General features: G+C 38.8%; 1 protein-coding gene across 1 annotated transcript in view; it reads right to left on the minus strand.

The window, feature by feature from the left end:
* L3MBTL3 (L3MBTL histone methyl-lysine binding protein 3) overlaps positions 1 to 22845 on the minus strand; it is a 72988-nt gene that overhangs the window by 17502 nt on the left and 32641 nt on the right. The window contains exons 11-15 of the mRNA XM_009644371.2: positions 14177 to 14253; positions 12656 to 12741; positions 10205 to 10315; positions 8523 to 8637; positions 5179 to 5281 (exon numbers count right to left, since the gene is read on the minus strand). Of these exons, the coding sequence (XP_009642666.2) occupies positions 5179 to 5281; positions 8523 to 8637; positions 10205 to 10315; positions 12656 to 12741; positions 14177 to 14253 (492 nt within the window). The remainder of the gene's footprint in view (positions 1 to 5178; positions 5282 to 8522; positions 8638 to 10204; positions 10316 to 12655; positions 12742 to 14176; positions 14254 to 22845) is intronic.

Consider the following 22845-nt stretch of genomic DNA (forward strand, 5'->3'; position numbering starts at 1 on the left):
ATTATCATCTGAGCTGCTTCAGTAAGCTTCAGTAAACAAATATTCGCATTAATACCACCTGACCCCCACACACAAGAGAGTAATCGGCCATCTCTGAATGTTGAAGGATCAACATAGCACAGCAATTACTTATCTGCAGCACACTTTGCATCCTACTGAAATTGCAGCAGAGTGGCTGGCAATACAAGTGTCCGTCACACAGTTTTCTGAGGAAAGGGAGCCACTGTTTCCTGCACAGGCTGAGTAAAAACTGAGCATTAAAGTAAGCTTCTGGTTTTTTTGAGTCAGGAAAGATTAATAAAGGAAAAACCCAATGCACCCATTATTACTTCTTGTGTACTATTCTGAAGAATTCCCAGGATCACAGGCCTAGGATTTTCAAGTCACACAGGTTTTACATAATCAGCCCTTTCCAGACCTGTCTGATGGAACAGAAGTGTTGAGGTAGCATATCCCATTTGTGGTTATTTTGCAGTTGCTCTTCTATCACTCTCAAAATCTATCTCTAGGTAGAGTTATACACATATCCCTCTTCTCTAAAGTTCAAGGGTGGTAGGATAAAACTGGCATCCTGATGGGTGGGCATGGACCTTAGTCTTCTCCAGACATCTGGAGATGCTCCTAGCTTCTAGTAGTATGTAAAGTTTCTGAAGCACAGAGGCCAACTGGATTACTCAGCCTCAGCTAAACCTAACATCAGAAGGGAACGAAGCCGGGATTCTCTCTTAACCTGAAGAAAAAGAGTAAGGTGGTATTCTGCTTGGTAAAAGCACATTAATACTAAAGGACTTTTTAATATAGATTATGAGTCTTTATGACTGCTTGGAATATTTTGCAAACCTGTGCGAAGCTGCAGACAGGTCTCCTGGTTTGACTGTACTCATAGAATCATAGAATGTTTTGGGTTGGAAGGGACCCCTAGAGGTCATCTAGTCCAAGCCCCCTGCAGTGAGCAGGGACACCGCTAACTAGATCAGGTTGCTCAGAGCCCCGTCCAACCTGGCCTTGAATGCTTCCAGGGATGGGGCCTCCACCACCCCTCTGGGCAACCTGTTCCAGTGTTTCACCACCCTCATTGTAAAGAACTTCTTCCTTATATCTAGTCTAAACCTACCCTGGTTTAGTTTAAAACCATTACCCCTTGTCCTGTCACAGCTGGCCCTACTAAAAAGATTTTCCCCATCTTTCCTATAGGCCCCCTTTAGGTACTGAAAGGCCGTAATCAGGTCTTCCCGCAGCCTTCTTTTCTCCAGGCTGAACAAGCCCAACTCCCTCAGCCTGGCCTCATAGGAGAGGTGCTCCAGCCCTCGGATCATTTTTGTGGCCCTCCTCTGGACCTGCTCTAACAGTTCCATGTCCTTCTTGTGCTGAGGGGTCCAGGCTGGCTCATGTCCAGCTTTTCATCCACCAGTACCCCCAAGTCCCTCTCTGCAGGGCTGCTCTCAATCCCTTTATCCCCCAGCCTGTATGGATACCAGGGGTTGCCCTGACCTGGGTGCAGGACCTTGCACTTGGCCTTGTTGAACCTCATGAGGTTCACACAGGCCCACCTCTCTAGCCTGTCCAGGTCTCTCTGGATGACATCCCGTCCTTCTGGTGTGTCAACCACACCACTCAGCTTGGTGTCATCCGCAAACTTGCTGAGGGTGCACTCGATCTCGCTGTCTAAGTCATTGATGAAAACATTAAACAACATACTGGTTGGAAATGTTACCAACCCCAGCTCCTCGTTGCCTTTCAGGTGCAGGTTACTGCCAAGCACTGCCAAAGGGATGAGCTTGTACGGCAGCTCCAGGAAAATTCACCCGGATTTGCTCAGACTAGTTTCCTTGATGGGTTAAATAAATAAATTAGACTAACTGATGGATTACTTTATCTAGAGCAGATGACATATGTGATTAGCAAGAAACCCCCAGCAAAAATGTCCTGACGATGTCTGGGGAATGTAGTCTTTTTTTCTGCTGGATTTTTGTTAAGTGATATCTTTACTTCAGTTGACTTCATTTTTAACTAGTCTGGAAACAAGCAATACAAACGTTCTCTTTCACAATTTACAAGGCACATTTATCATCAAAGCATTCTTTTTTAGGAGAAAGCTGCCTCAACAGTCTAAACCTGACTCAAGAATAGCTTAGCTTATAATGGATTGGGCTGGGGCCAATGACCTTACATAAAATATAAAATGAAACTTGAGACTGGCATCAAAATCAGAGGAGAATTACTTCAACAGACACTGAACGAATAGATGTGACATCCTGCTGCGCTGAGGTTTCCCGTTTCTGTGCTGTGGTTCTCTTGCAACACAGCCTCCACCACAGAGCATTCAGTTCACTCCAGCTTACACATAAGGCATGTAAAGTTTCTGGTAAAAATCTTTATTCATGCAGAGTTGACCCAAAACACTAATGACCTGTTTACAACTGACCGCTCTGCATTACTGCTTGAACTTGAAAATTATTGCATGCATTAAACATCAGAGAGGATACAATTCATAATCGTAAGTATGCAGGTGATCTGCATAATGCTACCAACGTGCACATCAGTCTCAGTTTCAACCGTGCAGCACAAAGCCTTAGATCAACTGGTGATAGATACCAAGTCATAATTAACATCAACTTTTCCAAAAAGTAAATGCTTTAACCCCACTACATAATTAATCACAGAGGCTTTCATCTGGTTCCTAAGGAACAAGCTCTTAAAATTATTTCAGAACTACTTAGCATTTTAAATTATCATCTTTTCTGCACGCAGGCATTTATGCTGTAGACAGATGTTGTACCTCATCATGGAAAAAAAAAATAAAAAAAAAGATAAGCATGGTTAAATACATTTCAAGGTTGCCAAGATAAAAGAGCCAAGGGACTGCGACCTGACGTGGATAATTATAGCAATTTCAAAATGTCTTTGTTAATTCAGGAAAAAAGTGATGGTACAACATTAGAATTTTTGGGGTGACCTGGACCCTCTAGTCTGTAGACTCCAGAAAAACAACAAATCTCATTATTTTCCTCAGAAATGCTCAAGAAAAAAATAAATCACCATATCAGCACAGAGGGCAAACCAATATAGTTAGCGAATAAGATACTTAAGGGTACCAATTTATTTGCTATGAAACAGCAAATACATATATTTTGATCAACAAAATCTCTTTGGTTATATTTTTACCCCCTAGAACGATCAGTTAATGTGCAAGCAATACGATTGCTAAGACTGTAGTAAAAATAAAACAATAGATTGTCATGAGTTTAGTCCTTTTCTTAATATCCAGGACCAGTAAGTATAACAACTTTAAATACTGTGGAAAATCCAGTTATAAAAGCAAAGGCTACAGGAACTAACTAGGCATACAGCTCTTACTCAACCCTTCCCTGGGAAACACTACAAGTTTTAGTGCCAATGTTTATTTAGAGAGATCATAAATTAAAAACTTTTCTGACACATTCACTTACGGTTCTTTTTCTTTTTTTTAAAGTTTCAGCCTTGGGCTAGGAATGGGTAAGTTAACCTGATTCTAAGTAATTGAGATAGCACATGGTAAGGAATTGGAATTTATTGCCTTACAGATCAGGTGCATTAATAAATCATACAAGACTCAGCCTACTGGAACATGAAATAAAACCGGTTTCAGCTAAGCAGCCAGGAAGCTCTTTAGGCAAGTCTAGTTTGCTTCACATTTGCAGTGGACTAAAAACATGAATGCAGTAGATTACCACGTGCTAATTGAAGAATGGTAATCTCTTAAGTACTAATTTGACTATTTAAGGAGTTATCCTACTGATGGAGTGCAACAAAGCTTCTCAAAAGGGAAGGTAGAAATACTGAAAAAAATAAACCGAAGAAAAAGAACATGGACAGAAAAAGACAAAAGGGAAAGGGTGTGAATAATCTGAAAGGCAGCAGTGCGGCATACTATGTCATGACACCACCACCACAGTCCATACTGCAGTGGGTTTTGTCACTGGAGCTAACCTAGCCACGTCCCTACCTGGGCATAAAGCTTGTACCTAGCATCAGGAGTTCTTACTAAACACGTAACAACACAGTGACTTCTGCTGGCAGGTGTCTTTCTTAGAGATGAGTCAGGACTTCAACCAGTGCTGATACACCATCAAAACCTTGTAGCGTAATTCAAGTCAATAGGACATGACTCTCTCACCAAAAACACTGGAAGATTGCAGAGCTAACTCTTGGATCATGGTAATTTAATAATATACTTAAAAAACACGAATAGACAAATACCCAAAGAGCAATGCTCTAACCATATGAGAGCAGAAAGCACAAAGTGATACAACATTCAAGGACTGTTATGACTGCGTAATGGAAACATTCCAAGAAAACTTCTGGAAGGAAGCTCTAATTTGCAATAAGGCAATAGTATGATATTTATGATAGTTAATTCTCAACATGTGACATTAACTGTATATGCCTTACTGAAATATTCAAGATTCACCTCATAATGTAAGTATTTTAAAAATAATAAAATGTTGACTTAGTAAATGTTTCCCATCTACTCTGGCATTGTCTCTCTGGCCCCCATTCCATTTTCCCATGCTACTGTCTCTCCTCTATGTCAACTCCCCTCTAGGACAGCCTGGGATGTCCACATTTCTGTATTATATCTCAGAAGGTGTTCAACAAAAACATCTTTAGAAACACTAGGTACAGACAGCAAGTTGTTCAGGCTGTCATTCAGGAGTACATCAATCGGAATTTTCTTTTTAACATTCTTCCAAGCCAACAAGCAAATCCTCACCCCTACCAACCAAGCAGAACAAAAACATCCAAGCCACAATAAAATTAGTGGCCTCATATTTCAAAGGGTTCAAAAGTTATTGCTTTATACATATCTGTCTGCAGCATTTTGCAACCTGAACAGCAAGCCGAGGAATCCTCATAGGAATAAAAGGGAGAGTAACTGAATCTATCAATTGTGACAAAAAATGATGTTTGACAAATCTTATCTCGGCACACCCTGATGAAATGAAGTTACAGATTGTTAATGTTTATTTCAGCATGCTCACCATGGCAACTGAAATCATTTCATATTTAGGTTTACAAGATTTCCTATTTTTTTCCAGCTTGGATCTGTTTTCTCGTGAACAACAATAAAAAAAAACTCCAAACATGTGCACATACCACTCAATTGAAAGAATAAAATTGCAGTTTCACAGCACATACCTATGATGGCCGATATGTCTTGCTCTTTTAATGTGCCCAACTCCTTTACATCCTGCTGTGGGACACCCTCCATGCTCTAAAGCTTCCACCAATTCCAAGGGACCTGCATGTCAGGGGAAATTACATATGAGATTAAAAAAAAGTATCTAATCTTCAAAAGTTATATAAATATGCAGGAGTAACAGAGTATCATAGTATACATGAAGAAGAGATAAGTAAACAAAACCTTATTTTAAAGTACTTTAAACATGCATTCCGCAAAAGCATGATGGAGATTCAAACAACCTAATCCACTGGAGAAATAATTTTATTCTGCATGAGTAAATCTCTACATAAGAGCTACATCTATATAAAGAATGCAAACCTTGGAGGAACTGTATGACTTCAAATTTCTCTCCTATTAACTACATGTAGTTGGAACCTGGTTGTTTTGCAAGAGCACAAAGTAAGTTACCCTGCTGTTCCCGAAGACAAGGATCTGTTCATTATGGATACTGACCTCCATTTTTAGCTCAAGTTTTCCAGTGAACAAGGTGCAAAAACAAAGGCTCAAAATACTACTAAAAAGAACAAGCCATCAGATTTTTGGCATTTTTACTTCTCTGAATTTACATGTCTATCTGATTTTCATCAACCTGTGACAATGATGCCTGCAGAGATATTAAAGCATGTAGCTGTCAAAACGAGCTTTGACACTCAAGCAAACACAGTATATAACCCATAGCTTCATGAAATTGAGAACACCTGCTGCACATCTGCAAATACGCACTGTCTCCCTAGTACTGGTTTTACTTGCAAAGTACATGAACTTGTACCTCCCCCTACAGATAATACTGATGTAAAAAGGCCTATTTAAATACATTTTCCTAGATGAAAGGTAGATTCTTGCTTGCAGATGGATAGTGAAAGATGAAAAATTATTATGTATGATTAGGACAGTCCAAAAGCATTTTTTAACATATGTTCCAACTATACTAATGGAAAACTATGACTATACTGAAGTCCAAAGACTTTAGTCCATAGGCTTTAAAATACTGTAATGGATGTTGGGAACAGAGAATTTTATCTTTTCTACCTTTACGCAAAATTGATGCCTATAACGTAACAAGTTAGTGGACTGAGAAGAAGAGTTAACTTAATAGGGACACTTGTAAAGGCAAGTCCTGCCTCATTGGTGCTCTGGTTTTGCAAAATCTAGCTCCCTTCAAATGTTCTCTCTTCACTTAAAAAATTAAAAGTCTCAAAAAAAGTAATTTAAAAGAGCTGCAACTGGCTGTCCATATTTATGCGAGAAGCTTCTTGCGTCACTGTGCAACGATATTAATCAACACTAATACATGGCTCTTAATTCCCTAACTACTATCAAAAAGGTCATAAACCATCAGATGACTTCATTACATCTTGAGAGAAAACACTATGAATAGGTACATACGGGGAGCATAAGACCACTATGATGACTACTTTAGGCTAATACTGCTAACATCACGCAGCATTCACACAAAGCTTCTAGTGTTAAAGACAGGGGTCTGGACTGCATCGTTAGAAGGACTATCTTACTGACTGAGGAAAAAATACCGTGTCTTGCAAAATATTTTCTTCCCTCCTTCTGAAACCCTTTTACAGAATTTGAAATGCACTTTAACTTACTTGGAAACAATATCAATACTTTGATAATATTCTGGAAATAATACAAAGTCACGTTGTTGGAAGAATATAGTATTCAGTAATCACCCTGTTTTAATAGTATTCGTGCAGTTAATTATTTCTTTTTTCTATTAAAGGTCACTTTCCCTCCTGTCACATTGTTCATCTTTAGTTTTGTAACTTAACTAGGACCAAAAAGTCACTTCCACCAGTCACATCCTAAAAGAGACAAACAGTGCCTCCTACGCCACCACCTAGAGGAGATGATGTGTTGTACGTGATGGGCATCTGTATTTTGTTTCTTTTAACGTCTCCAACAAAATGAACTTATGTATTTTATACTCCCACCTAGGCTAAGATTTTCGGTTGTTGGTTTGTTTTGGTTTTTTTCCCCAATCTTAGGTAATAGAAATGTTGCAACCTTATTTGGGTCTTTTGCCATATGATACAATTTTCATTTATGTGGCCACCGACTACCTTTTCCCACTGGATTGTTCCTTCATTCAGTACACAGGATGCACATTTCAGATTAAGAAGCAGATATGCAGCATCCTATCTTCTCCTCCTCATTATTCACTTTGTGCTTTGGATCTTATGGCACTCTATTCAGACTCTGCTTTGAAGGCAGAATGATTAACTTCCTAACAGGCAGTCATCTCTGTACCACTGGTGCGCTCAGAAAACTAATGAATATACTCTCATCATGCTCTTGATAGGAAACATTTCTTGTTGATATTTTAGAGACACTGAACTGAGGTACTGAGATTTTCAGGTAACACGTTCACACAGTCTGTCTGTGCCTCATCCCTGTTATTTTATATTTAATTTTTCCAGAGTACTTGGCATTGCTCAGTGTTTCTCATTTCCCAAGCACAGCTCTTTCTGATCTGAGTTACAGCTGTGAACACTCAGCACTTGTGCAAACCGTACCTCGGAGCCACAACATAAAACAATCCTGGAGAAGAGCACTCAATTAAAAATCATCTGTTCAATATTTGGCTGAAGTGGTTTCACTACTGTTATCCAGAAACACAATGGCTTAGGCATTTTTACCACAAAAGTCTTTTCTCCCTGCAGCCTTCAGTCTCATTTATGACAGACCTCCCGCTTCTTCAACAAGTAAAACAAAATCCCCAGAGAGGGCAAGCTGGTAAATACAGTATTATTATTGGTACCATGCTTCTGTTAGATTTACCTTCAATGTGGGCACCATTAATGCCTCTTTGCTCAGCTAAAGAAGAAAAGGAAGTTAGCTGGTTTTGAGGATTTGCTGCAGGATTTGAAAGGAGTGCCTTCCCAGTGCAGCCTGGACTCCTTTGAGCTAAAAAGCACACTAACCTTCAAGAGGATGTGGACAATTTAAGAGTGACACCCTATCCCTACTGAGTGCCACAGCAGTTTCATCACTGGCTTTGAGAAGGCCAGGATTTTAATGCAACAGGTCTTTATCATTACCTCAGGTTTTGACTGCAGTTCTCATGCATCCAGAGAAACATTGTATTTCCATTACAGTAAGGGTCAATACAGCTATCTACTAAAAAGTGATTAATTACTGACTGTTGATTTTGCACTGACTGTCACATTTACGTTATTTTGCATATCCCAGTTGCTACTCTTCCTTGGACAGCACTGGCAGCGGAAAAGACAGCACAGCACACGTAACTTTTAACATCATTACATTACAATGTGATTTCTCTTACTAAGCGGGGGCTGAAGAGGGTGTCCGGTTTTTGTACACCAGCCAGCAGGATGGATATCAGGGCTATCTACATCAGTCCAATAATCATAAATACTGTCCCAGCCATCAAAATGGACCTAAAATCAAAAAGGAGAACAATATATTTTAGATCAGAAAAATTCTCTATAAAATCATTTTCCCTAAGTAATCTCTAAAAATGACATGTCCATTAGAGAAGTCACTTTAAGAGAACTATCGATGTTACACAGAAAATACATGTACATTAGATTCTGAACCCAGGTGTACTCTTACTTAAGTAGAGAGAGAGGTGTCATTTGGTTCTTTACTATGGCTTGCATCATGAGGCTCAAAACCCAGAAATAAAGCAGGACAAGTTTAGTTCTCACATTATTACTTAAATTAATCATGGATTTCTGCCTTTTTCTCTCTCTCTCAAAAAAATTTCCATTTGAACAGGATTAAAGAATAGCAGAGCAGTAAGCAAAAAACTAAAAACAATGGCATTTAAATCAAACAAAACCCCACAACATAGAAGTAACAGTTTTACTAAAATCAGACTATCCAGGATAAGGAGTTGAAACTGAAGAGAAAATTAAGTATGTGACTTCCCAGAAAACTACCAGTATGGGCTATACATGCTTTTTTTCAGGTGAAAGCTAAGTATCTTCAAATCTTACTTGACCTCTGTACTAGTAAATAGCTCAGATCTCTCATGCGCGCATGTGTAGATGCATGTACACACAGATACATACAGAGCTCTTTCAACATATGCTACGAATTACCACCCTAGAAGTTACAAATCCTGTCATTTTAATAAATTAGACTGGAGAAGTTTGTGGGGTTTTTTTTTGCATAGCCAATTTAAAGTTTAGATAGAAAATATGTAGGTTTGAAGATAATAGTTCTGATGACTCCCTACCACCAGTTAATTCAGATTCAAAATTAAATGTCAGCTGCATTTCCTGCTTGAAATACCAGTTATGCCTAATAAATCCGTGCAAACTGCAAACACAAATACCCTTCATATCCACCTAACTGGATATCTGGAATACGCTAGCCCTTCTAACAGCTAAGGGCTTCAGAGTGTAAACTGGTTTTGTACAAAAAAAAGAAAAATAATTCAAGTACGCAACTTCTAGAATACTGCAATTTCTTAAAAATACATTATCTGAGATTAATTCAATCTAAAGTCCATAATTAATATAAGCTTCAGAATTGCAGAAGTCACTGACAAAGCACAAGAGATGAGAGTTATTTTTTCCTCTCTCTCTCATCTCCCTGGAAGTTTACAGAGACAGACTCAATTAACCTAGGCCAAATGCTTTATGGGCCCTAATACAAATATCATAGCAGCCCTTCGACACTTGATATTAAATCATTGCATTTTTTGATAGAATAGACAACTGTCTTATATCAACTATTCCCAAAGCAATTTTCCAACATATTCAACTCTGGTCTCTAATTACCAATGTCAGCAAATGTAACTAAGAGGATAATAAAACAACCCCTTCCAAAGGAATTATACAAATATTAATCAGTGAAAAGGATGAGCAAAAGCTTAGCAGGACACAGCAATGTGACTCGTTTCTTCCTGTGCTTAATTTTACAACTACAGGATTTTGGTTTTACAAAGTACTCATCAGTCACTCAAGCAGAATAGTACAGTAAGACAGAGCAACTTACTTTTATTCTATAATCATCAGTATCTACAATGGTTGCTACTCTGATAAATACTGGATTTCTCTTGTCAACCACTTCAAGTTTCATGTTTTTCTGAAAGCCGTGAGAAGGTTTCTAGAAAAGAACAACAATATTATGTGAAACAGAAGAAAAGCTCAAAAAACTCACACAACTGTAAAGTATATAAAATCCATACGAAACTTTCTGCCTTCATTTTCTCAAATCTGCCCTCCCCTGCCAACGAATCCAAGCATAAAAACATAACACAAACCGGCGTTAACAAGCTAGATAAATAAAGTAAATACTCTGAGTTCCAGGTTCTCCTGGAATGGATTGGATTCAAGCCATCCAAGCAAGTAAGTGGGGATCTTTATTTAAAGTAAGTTGGTTTTTTTCCTAAATTCTCTACAAAAGTTTTCCCAGAGATTCTGGCCAACACTTTCAATGCAAGTATTGAATGACCTATTACATACCAGCAGCCCGAAACGTGTATGAAATTGTCTACAGGAATTTGTGGGTTTTAGTACGTGTTTTTGCTTCGTGACTCAAACTCTCTTTTTCAGTCTCCTACTGAAAACGTAACTAATCCATGGCATAACAGTAAATACTCACTCGGAACAACAGGACCAAATACCTGGTTTGTAACACTATTTTGGCCAAAAAAGGTGTCTTTGTTAGGATTATCAGATTTTATCTTTGCCATCTACAACTATGAAATCTAAAGCAAAAATTATTTCCATTTTAAAGGAACATATGCACAAGACATGTTAGGTTTTTTATTCTAGATTTCTAGCATATCTGTCCCTCTAAGACTTTACACTACATCAGTGCTTCTTCTTCAGCTGCAGCTTAAGAACTCTGTTTTCTCCCGTAATACAATATAAAATACTGTGACTGTCTCAGGAAGACCTCACCCGAACTCCAGTACAATCAGCATTTTTTTCCCGTTAAATCCGCTTGCTTCTTGTTTATCACAATTAGCATTAATATGATTACCATTACATTAGCACAGAAAGCAGGGAGACAATTTTCTCTGGCTGTGAAACCAAAAGACAGAGCACAGCTGACCCCCATGCAGCCAAGCTCTCCTTCCCCTCCATCCTCAAAGGTACCTTTTGGGACCTATACCATCCCCAGCCCTTCTCTGCTAGTATGGTTTCTGGAACCGTGTTGAGCCAGGCCAGCTAGTGCTCTCCCTGTTCAATGCTGCCAATGCCTGCACGCCTGTGGCATGTCCCGTTCAGTTTCCCGGTGCAGACACAGCCAGCCAGGCCTTGCTGCCCAGAGGACCCCCTGGGCCACTGGTGGGGTATTCCCACTGCTGAGCCCTGCAGGATGGCTGTTCCCTGAACCCCAGGGGAAGAAATTAAAACATGGATGCTCTGAGAGAAAAAGAAAACTTTTGATTTAGCTTGATGTAGTCAAGGTCACAGCCCTCCACTCTTTTGCCAAGGACTATACCTCTCAGATATAACCAAATACCTTCCTAATTCTTGCTCCGAGTATTCTTGCTGAGAACAAAAGAAGATTGAGACACGTTATTAAGCCAGACACATGTTGGGGTGATAAACTGCAGGTCAGTAATAAACTCTGGTGATCTACTGACCCCGGGAACTGCTGTAAGCACTGCATTTCTGCTTTTGTTAATCCAGCTCTTAGCAAAGTGTTATTCAGAATTAGTGACCCTAATCTGAAAAGCTGAGGCAAACCAGCTTCAGCGTGCTGCGAGGCAAGGGGCTGGGAGCTACCAGCCGTCTGATACTGGCTCCTAAAAGCAACCCTTTCTGCATTACTGACCAGTCCACTTTCCTCACTGAAATCCCAAAAGCTCACAAAAGATGGGTGTCACTGAAAGAAACTAGAGAGTACAAAGCTAAAAGAAAAGGACGATGCCCACAAACACCCTAGTTAAGCTGGGGAGCTGCCTGCAGATGCTGCCCATGAGCCCCAGTCAGCAGCTCACAAAAGAAAAAGTCTACTGAAGGATATTAAATACAAACTCTTTCTTGGCTACTGCCAGAGACAATGGACTAGATGGGCAACCAGACTGACCTCCCTCAATCACTTTCACATTCTCACTGTATTTATTGCGCCATTTAAAATGTACGGCTAGAAATACATATGTTCAAAATATGTTATGAAGACTCAGTAGCTATCTCATTATTTCCAATAACTAGGCAGTTAATTTCCCATAGCAAATTACATTCAATAGTAATATTTTGTAGCACTTAATCCCATTTATAATGATTAAAATAATAAAGTAATAGTGATTTATAATAGTAATGATCTGATTTCTAAGAGTGAACTGCAAACTTGCATAAAAATAAACCACTTATTTGCAGCTAATTAACTGCACACATTTGGAAACATAGGAACACCATATATGTATCCTCTTCTTAAACTAATTAATTATATGCACTTAAAAGCACGAAAAATATATAAGCATTTTCTTACCACTTTAAAAGCCCTTGCAGGTGCAGGCAATGAACTGGTTTCTTCCAGGTACTTCTCCCAAGAAAAATGCTTAGCATGTGGATAATCTGGCACAGAAGAAATACGAGCAAAATTAAACACTGCAGTGCAAAAACCAAAATTGATGTCTACTTTACAGAATGCCTAACACTTCTATAATGCTGTTCTGATTTATGCTTCAGATTTATAAAATAATTACAAGGAAGGCTATTCTAAATTGTCCCTGACACATTCACCAAGTAGGTTAAAAAACGCAACAATCTTCTTGTACACAATACTGAGTAGCTAGCAGAAACAGTCACAATTGCTTTGGATATGAGAATATAAATAAAGTGGACTGGAAAAATCTGTCCACTTAATTCAAGAAACTCATTCAAGCGTTATAAGCCTAATCCTGTATTTTATAAACAGTAATTTACTGGCAAACAATCTAATCAGTGATAGTTTTGTACCACAATGGAGCACACCTGATTACTTGCTATTCTTTTAGTGAATTTGTTTTAACTAAATTTCTAAAAAAAATGTGCTGGACATTTACTATAAGAATAATATACAGACATAATCGTCAAAGAAGATGCTGCTCTTTCTGAGAAAGAGTCATGCTTACAAGCACTTTATGCAAGAAACACAAAGACAGCTTTACTCTTAAAGAAAAGGCAGTGCCTGCCCTTCACCTTTAATCTGCACTAGAAGTTTAACTTGAAGTTTAAGCATTATGATTCATAATCTAAACCAGAACAAAACCAATTCTGACTTGTTTTAGAAGGGTTTCACTGAATAATAGGCTGTAATTAACTGCCTGACGGACAGATTGCTTACGACACTTTAAGATTGCTGGCTATTAGAATTTCTGTCAAAGTTGGTTTTAACCAATTAAAATTTTCCATGTTCTCAGACCACAGATGGCAGTTTCTGCAAAAGGGCATTTAGATCATCCAGCTATACACAACAGTCCTGAAAAACAGTGGTCCTCCTGTATTTCATACTAATGAATACACTTTCATTCTTCTGTATCGTCTCTCCCATTGTATTTTCCTGCCTTCCAAAGAGTCCTTACAAGTTTAATTCCTTGATCACATAAGGCAATCTTCTCATCAACCCATTACCTTGCATATTTAGTTCACATGAAGATGTTTTTCTTATGCAACAGTCTCACACACCTTGTATTTCTTTTATCAGTATTTTCATAATATGAGTCTTGAAATAAGCGAATACATTCAGCCAAAAGTAAAAACTTCTTCAGATTCCAAGGGGTATCTTTCATGGATAGATGTCTCTTTACTAAAGCAGCATACATGTGCATACTTAACACCTAATGTCTATTGTACTTCTACTTTTAATACATTATGTCCTGTAAAAAAAAAATTTAGAACTCCCTAAATACCAATTCTTAATTACAGAAAGAAAATTCAGGAGAGGTAACAGTAAGATTATTGTAAGTTTTAATGCTGCTAGCTGACTATAACCTCCTTAAATCTTTCAGATGTATAACAAGATACAAACCTGGTGGAGTGATAAGAGTTCTTTTATGTTCTTTACACCATCCAACAGGATGAATATGTGGGCTAGCTGCCTCACACCTGGAGGAGGGGGAGAAAAAAGAGGATTGATAAAGCAGTTCTTCAGACATCCTACTATGCTTAGAAAACAAGACATACAAAAAAGATTAACAAATTCCAAATAACCTATGACATCTTCAACTTAAACTGCGAACATAACCTGAAGATATGAATGCATTTAACACAGACTTGTTGCCACCTAAAGCAGCATAAGGCTTTATTTACAATTTCACTGGAAGATCAAAAAACCAAGTCCTTTAGATCAGTAGTAGATCTCCACTGAGAAACTAGAATGCTGGACCTGAAAAATTCACATGTAGAGACTCAGTCAAAACATGTTGGCTGGTGGCAATAACACAGTAATCCCATCAAAGACAGATGGGGTTTTGCAAGACCCAAACTTTAAACCAAAAGCTTAAAGACCTTGATTAATGATCCAAGTTACACCTGGAGGCAGGTTAGAAAAATCACACATAACTGGAATGCACTGTCAATAACAAGTAAAGATTCAAAACCAGATTCTGAGTGGTTGGAATGGAGCTATAAACATGCTATTATAACCCAGCAGCACATAAGCAAAGTACGTCTGAGAAAAACTGTCAGCGAAAAAGAATAAAACAGCATTTTAGGCCCCAAACATCCCAAAAGAATCCAGTACTAATCAGTTATCCAAGACTGCAAATTGCTCTAAAAAATGATCAAGCTCTCTTACTCAAGGGACTAACAACTTCCCATATTTTCTGTCATGTGCATCAAATTTTGCACTACTGCTGTTGCCTGTGGCACGCCACAAGAACCACAGAAGACCAGCAGAGGCACGATGAGCTACACTTGACATGTGCTGGCATCTGTGTGAAGCAAGGAGAGACCGCTCTCGCTGTGCTCGCCAGTTCAGTTCCACTGTGCTCAGAAGAAAGCAGCAGTGGGTGCTGGCTATCAAGTTGTGTTAGCAACCGAAAAAAAAATGACAGACACTGGAAAAATGTAATTGATATAAAAGCAGATGACAGAAAAACTGTTTAAACATTCAGTATTATTAAATTACTATATATAGGACTATATGATTTCATTACATATTGTTATAATATTTCGTAACGTAATATACATGATGTACAACATAACATATAGTGTATATAACATATATAGTGTAATTATTATATTATTACTTAATAATATAAGGAAAGGCAAAAAGCAAGACTGACGTACAGGAAAAGTAAAAAGCCATCAGACTCTGCTGTGAAACATGCGCCATCCCTATGTCTGCATCAATAGATACTTAATGACTGTGAGTTGGCTGAACAATTAACAGTGCTTTTTAAAAAAGCAGATAGCACTTATGTAGTTGGGGTGACTAAGGAACATCGTGCTGACACAAAAAGCTAGCATTATTCTGCATGGCACTGCACTACACTGTGCGAACCTACTGGTTGCCTCTATTTAGCTGGAAACTCATATATAACCATATAATTCCCATGTAGATCTTCCCTTAGGGACCTCGCTTCTCTTAGGAGCCTGTCCCACCTAACTTCTTCTTTAGTTAGGTAAATTCAATATTACACTGCATTAGCTCTCTCTTCCACTACTTCCTAACCCTACAGGTGCTTCAGTAGCTGACATTAAATGTTCCCAGCTATGCACCCTCTCTCTCCTGGAGAATCCTGTCAATGTTTCCATCTCTCCAGTGGCCATGAGCCCAGTGCCTCACTCACTGCAAGGACCCACCGAGGCCAACAAACTGCAGCCTGAGTAAGTTGAAGTAGCTGAAACCTTCATTCCCCGTTCCCCAGGGAGGGATCAAGAAACCAAGCTTAAGTAGCCAAGCAGCAGTCTGGATAGAAACATCTTCTCTCCCTCCCTGCTGAAGGAATGCTGCTCTCCAAACACTTCTCAAATATTTAATGATAAAAGAAGACAAGGAGAGAGCATCCACGCACGAAGATATGTGCTTCATACACAATAATCATTGCATAAAATACTGAAACACTCATTGTGATTCAGTTTCTATTTAATCCCTCTCTGAAGTCAATGTCTCAACTGTTAGTCTGCAGACTAACATGTATTCTCTCTCCTTCCCCTCAACCCAACAGCTACTAATGCAAAATACCTGAACTGTGGGTCTGCTCTCCTTGACTGTTATAAAATAATTATTATCTGTACCTAACAGAAAGTATTAGCATGCTGGAAGCTCATATTAATTAAGTTCCCTTAATTAACAGTATTAATTTATGGCGTTTTTTTAAATATCACATATTGATAATCCGTAGCAGCTAAGAGGGTGCAATGAACTGTGCATAACGCAAAAAGAAGTTGAAGGTAAATTAGCAGGCACTCTAATGTCTTAAGGCTCAGACCAAAATGCTAGGTCTGCAGATCTTGAACACAAACATATTTTAAGGACTGCAAAAATACTACCACACTGCAGTTTTGAACCTGTACTGCATGAAAGAAAAACGAAGGAGAACATCGTATTTGGGATACATAGAATAACACTGGTTTTTTTTTTTTAAATCTGAAAAGTAATTTCACATGATGCCTAAAATTCAGTATAGATGCACTTCAACAACAGAAATGCAGGCTGGGTGTCTCAGAAGCATTGTCTCACAACAAGCACCCCTGTAGCCTTCTACCTAAAAAGACTCAAGCACTAGTGATGAAAAATATTGGCCAACCTACTATAATTATCTTGTGGCTTTATGTATGAAATAACTCTGCTCGTATTTCTTTGTAATAATGCTAAACAGATCAATTGCTAGCAGATAAAACCTACCTTTGATAGACTCTGTAATGGCTCTGATAATAGCCAAGGATTCAACTCAGTTCAAGAATACCAACCTTTTGTCCTACTACAATATATAAAGTTATACTGTATGTATTTAATATTTATAGTATGACACCAGGTACTAAGTCACTGAGCTTGGCATTAATAAAACGAAGCAAAAGGACTTCTGTGATAATTTTGCACTGTAAAAACTCAGTATCTGACTCCTAGAAACGCTTTGCCCCAAACAAATCAGAGAAAACGTGAGTGCTTCATGCTCCCTCTGTCCTCTTCCTTTCCCTTTACAGTAACGGTGAAGAGAAGTTAACGAGCAAGGCAGGCAGCACTTCTCTCTTCTATCCCTCTCCAGTTGGAGTTTTACATGGATGAACTTTACATGGAGGAGGTATCTTTCTGCACTGGAAGGACAACCTCTTACTTCCAGAAATGTTTTGGAATAAAGTCCACAAATCATTTTCAAAAGTCTCCTGAGTTAAATTTGGGAACAAGACCCATGCTCAGGAGTCACTACAGTATTATCAGTATTATACTTAAAATAATGAGGTAGATGTGTAAAAACACTTATCAGGACAAACCTTCTAAATGCATTTGTTCTGTTTGGCCTTTTCAAGCATAGCTTGAACATATGTTTTTATAAAATTCTAAAAAGTAAATGCCACTGCACAGACTTCTTGCCTTGAAGATTCGGAAGCAGCAAGTGCCCAATGTGTGTCGCAATGAAAGATGCACTTCTGGAAGATGCTCCGACAGTGCAGCAATAGGAGAGAACATGAACACATAGCAATGAGTGCTACATGCCACAGCATTGCTAAATAGCACTATAAAACACTCACAACATTTTGATTTGCTTTAAAAGAAAAACTGAGTCATTGCAGATAAGCCTGTAAGAAACTTCTGTGACCATCCTGGCCTCTGAAAAAAAAAAGCCATCCCTGTTCCAGCAAAACCAGGTCGTAGAGTCCATCTTACCTACTGATTTCACACAGCTTTTTAGCTTCTAACAGTCCATTTAACAATAAAAAGTAGAGATCAGTAAAAGTCACACACAATTTAAAGCAGAACTATTACGCTTTAATGTGTGTTATTTCACGGACATATTATCTAGTTTGGAAGAACAACAACAGTCTATCAGACTAAGCCTGGCTTGTCAGTTGTAATGCTAACGGCTGCTCTGACTTTTCACAACCAATTTGCCACGTCCCACAGCTTTTTATCTCCTCTGCTCCGAAACAGAAGGCAGATCACTCGGCTCACGCGCATCATAAAACATGACGATCCATGAAGTGTGAGGATGCTTGCTAGGCCAAAAGTTACCACCACTAGCAGGAGCTCAAGAATTTTGCACCTCCAAATCTTCCAAGCCCTGGACCGCAGCAAAGAAGCACCGCCACCTTCCACCAAGCAGTGGAGCGATGACACACGCACATTCAGCTAACGAAGCAAGGTTATAATGTCCACACAATTCCTGCCACTTGCAATCCGTTCTTTCTGTCGTGTGAGAACATGCAGACGGGAAAAGGCATCTACTGCCCATACTGGAAACTGAAGCTAATCCAGGAAGCTGAAGCGGAGCCAAAAGCAGCAGAGCACACCAGCTGAACCCCTAAGAGAGCCACGCAGAGGGACAGAACAAGTGGCGGCTCCGCTGAGTTATGGAGAGCTTAACTACACCTTAGAAGGGGAGAGCTACGTGATGTGAAAGGTCAGGAAGAAGTTCTGCAATCAGGAAAGCCAAGGGCAGCTGGCAACGTGAGCCCCTGATGCGTGCAGCACTCTGCATGAGAGGAACAGGAGTGCAGTTCAACAGTCCTTAACTCACGGCAGCAGAGCACGTCCCAACGGGAGACTCAGAGATGGAAGAAGACTTAATGTCTATTGGTCACTTTCAGCTGTCCTGTTAGTTTTTCCCAAAGGTCTGTTTCATATATACAGCTCATTAAAATTCAGATCAAGAGAGATGGATGATGATGCTCGCTGTTAAAAAAAAAAAAAAAAAAAAAAAAAAAAAAGAGTATTCAATTCTCTTAGAAAAATATTTTCTCAAATGGGTCTCCACCTGAATATCGGGACAGAGTTTTTATTAAGTAACTAGCATTTTCTTTTAAGTAAGCTGTATGTGTTATACTCGTTTTCTCTTTTGAAATAATTTCTGATTTTCCCTTTTGGGAACATTTGATATTTTGATTTTCACTTTATTAAATGTAGATACAATATGTAATGAAAATGCTATCTATCAAAAACAACTCAGACACATATGCGTTATACCCACAAATGATAAAATGCCCTCAAGAATGCTACTTGTACAACTTCTTGATTGCAAGATGTCAGTCATCTAACTGTGCATAAAAAAGAAGAAAAAAAAAAGAAAGAAAAACATAGAAACCATCCTGCAGCCCCATCTAGTGCATAAGTGAGAATACTTCATCACTGACAAGTGTAAAGCTGGTATTATTTTAGGTCAGGACTTCCCAAAATGTGGTCCATGAGGTTATGGTATGCATCCAGAGGTGGTACAGCAAGCCACATTACCATATTTTCTATTTAAAGTCTGATAAGACAGCTGCATGGTGATTTGCATAAAATTTTAGAACTCTGGGGTCAGATAACAGGCCGTTATCCATTTAAATAGTTAAAAGCATGCACTGTGATTCATGGCTCTTTAAGATGGTTTTATCTTCTTTTTGACATAATATAACCCCTTCAGAAAGACTGTTCCTTTCAAAGACAGAGTGCAGCAAAGTTAATTATCTCAAAAATGAAACAAGCAGAGTGCAACTTTTAAGGACTTGGCTGTTAGCAAAGGAGAAGATGCTGGTGGAGAGCAGAACTGGCCTCAAGCTCATACCAAAGTCCAGCCTGTTCCAAAACTCAGACAGATTAGAAAATAGTTCAGAAAATCAAGAGCTGATTTGTCTTCGCAAGGCGCTTTAGAACTTGTTTTTTCTATGCAAGATGAACAGGAACAGATTAGTGAGTGAAGCATGGGGCATGGTATTCTCTCACACTCCTGGTAAGCTGACCCCAAAAGCTGACTGTAGCACCTTCTCTGCAGGGGAAGTCCAAATCAAACCAAGGATGAGGGCTGCAGCATGTTGAGCACCATCGTTCCATCTCTCCTCTGGACAAGAGGCAAAAGCTAGCACAGCTTCACCTCCTGCGCAAGCTCTGGCTGTGTTTGGGTTTAGTCACAAAAAAATTAGAAAGCTGAGGCGACGTAAATCTGTGTCTAAGCAGAACAGATGGAAGAGAACGGAGAACTGAAAGTCAGCGTGGACCTGCAGTTAATTCATAGTTCAGACATAGCCAAAGATTCCCGAATGCCATTTCCCAATTCAGACAACCATAAGAAAATATGGAAATTCCACTTAGAGGGAATGCCTTTGGCTCTCAATGAAGTATTACTTGTTACATCAAAAAAGATGGGACAGATGGAAAGGACCTGATGGTTTGTGTTGTACAGGTCAAAATTCTCCTTCCTGAAGGAAAGACTTAAATTTGTCAATTTTGTTCACTCTTCTTCCCTCTAATAGCCACTGCCAAGGGATAATTTAACGGGATTTATAATACACTGAAAGTATCACCACCATGCATTAAAGAGCTGTAGTAATGACTAATTCTAGCCAGCGTACTTATTTTCAACCATTAAGGAAAAAGTCAGGAAGAGTACCTTCAGGTCGAACTGTTGCCTAGAGTCCAGTAAAATTAGTCAACTGTCTTTTAGTTATCCAAGGAGAGGAAAGAATTTTTATCCTCAATGAAAAATTTAAATCTACTCAAAGTAACTAAACCACAAAACGTATACAGAAAAACAAAGTACTTGTTTGAAAATAATCATCTATGTACACTAAATACATAATTTCTCCTTCATTATAATTCTGAGATTGAAATTTATATGCAGGCGCAGGGAGACTATGAGGCTCTGGGTAATCTCAACAGAACTTTTAATTTTTAGTGCCACGCACCAGTTGGTAGATGTGAAACTTAAGCACCTAAGATGTTTTATGGCCCCTACAAATCTGGTATCTAAAATTAAAACTGTAAGTGGGATGTATTCAGGATGTATTTTCAGGCTCTCTTTCGGTTGGACATTCCACTGCTACTCTCATTTCCTTTCCTTCCTCCTCTATTCACTCTTGTTCTCAGTCACAGCATTGCAGAGAGGTAGGCCACACCGCCCAGAACTTAATTTCCATGCACAATAATTCTGACAGCATCTTCTTGCTCCTTCCAGAAAGGTATTTTACGATTTCACCAGAAGAACAAACCTTCAGCTTGGCTTCAGTATAAATACAGATCCAGTGATTTTTCAAATACCTATACATTTTCCACTTCAGTTTTCCCTCATCCTTTAAGAAGGTATTATTTCATGTATACTACATACGAAATTCAGAAAACCCACTTCAGAATACTATGACTGCAAAAATGCAAAGCCTAGTTACGTACTTAAAAACTGCTTTTCCCTCTTCAGAGGAGACCGGTGAACAAAATTCCTGTTGACGTAGGAATATTAACAAGCCTGAAATTCAGTGTACATCTGCTATACACAGTGCAATGTTTTAGGGAGATACCTATGCTACCTCTGAACAAACTACAGGTTATATTGCATTGTGTTTGCCCTAAAAGCCTTGCTTAACTGCTGTTTTCATTATTAATTAACAGCATAACTGTTATTAGTGAGCATTCAAGTACCAGGAAATTCAGAATACCTTTTCCCAGTCCCCAGTTTCCTGCTACTTTGTAGAGGAAATATATGTTTTGTATTACTTCTTCATGGAAATAATCACTAATCTTTCTGGTCTTTGACTCACATGGCGTATTACCTTGATATTCAGTTCTTGACTTCGCTGAAGTGCCTGCTCACTGCTGCTTCAATAATTTAGTTCTCCTACAACTTATTTGTCACGTAGCCCATGGAATTGTTATTTCAAGAGATGGACTCACAAAGTTTTGAAGTTACATAATAGTTTCACGTTATTCTCATTGATGTAATGCCTAAGCAGTCATCAATACAGATGAAGAAAACGTTTTTATTTTTACACGCTCAGCCACACCATCAAGTTGCCACTGCCAAACCCAAGACACAGGCTTACAATGCTCTATCTGTTCTGCAGTAACTTACTTTTCAAAGAACGTAAGGTATATTACTTTGCTCTAAATGATCTGCCAAAAGAAGATGCGAGTGCAAATACAAACCTGCACTGTGACAGCCAAGGCCTGAATTTCCTTCAGTATCCTTATGCTCGTAGGATGTCCTGCTCCATCCACTGACTTTTCTATGTAGATACACAAAGCCCTCCACCATACAACATGCAAAAGGTTATCTCTAACACAGGTCAGGACAGCAGGATCCCAATTTTCAGAGGAATGTAGAACACAAAAGACTAAAACCAGGTTTTGCCACTATCCTGATACCTTTCAAAAGATGGCTAAGGTTTGGTCTGAACAACATAAGTGTATCAAGAACCTTATGAAAAAATGCAGCTTTTCTTTCAATTTAAAACTATATGTAAACCTAATTCCAAGTACAATTAGTCACATTATCATGGTGCATATTCTTCACTAAAGATATCAACTTCAGAGCTACTACACAGTTGAAATGAGAAATTAATCCACAACTCCAGATGGAGCAGCACACGCGAACACTCATCTAGCACAGTCTTGAAATTTTTTATGTGCAACCTGACATGGGAAATTTCAGTCCTCCAATCTGCCACCAAGACACACTTTGGTGGCCACAATTACAAATCTAGCACAATTTGGTATGGTAACTCTGTTGATAGTCTGGAAAGCATGAGAGAAAATAGCGCTTAAAGCTAACACATTTCTGATACATC

This window comes from Egretta garzetta, unplaced genomic scaffold (genome assembly GCF_000687185.1).
Source record: "Egretta garzetta isolate BGI_Z169 unplaced genomic scaffold, ASM68718v1 scaffold397, whole genome shotgun sequence".
NCBI classification, from domain to species: Eukaryota; Metazoa; Chordata; class Aves; order Pelecaniformes; family Ardeidae; genus Egretta; species Egretta garzetta.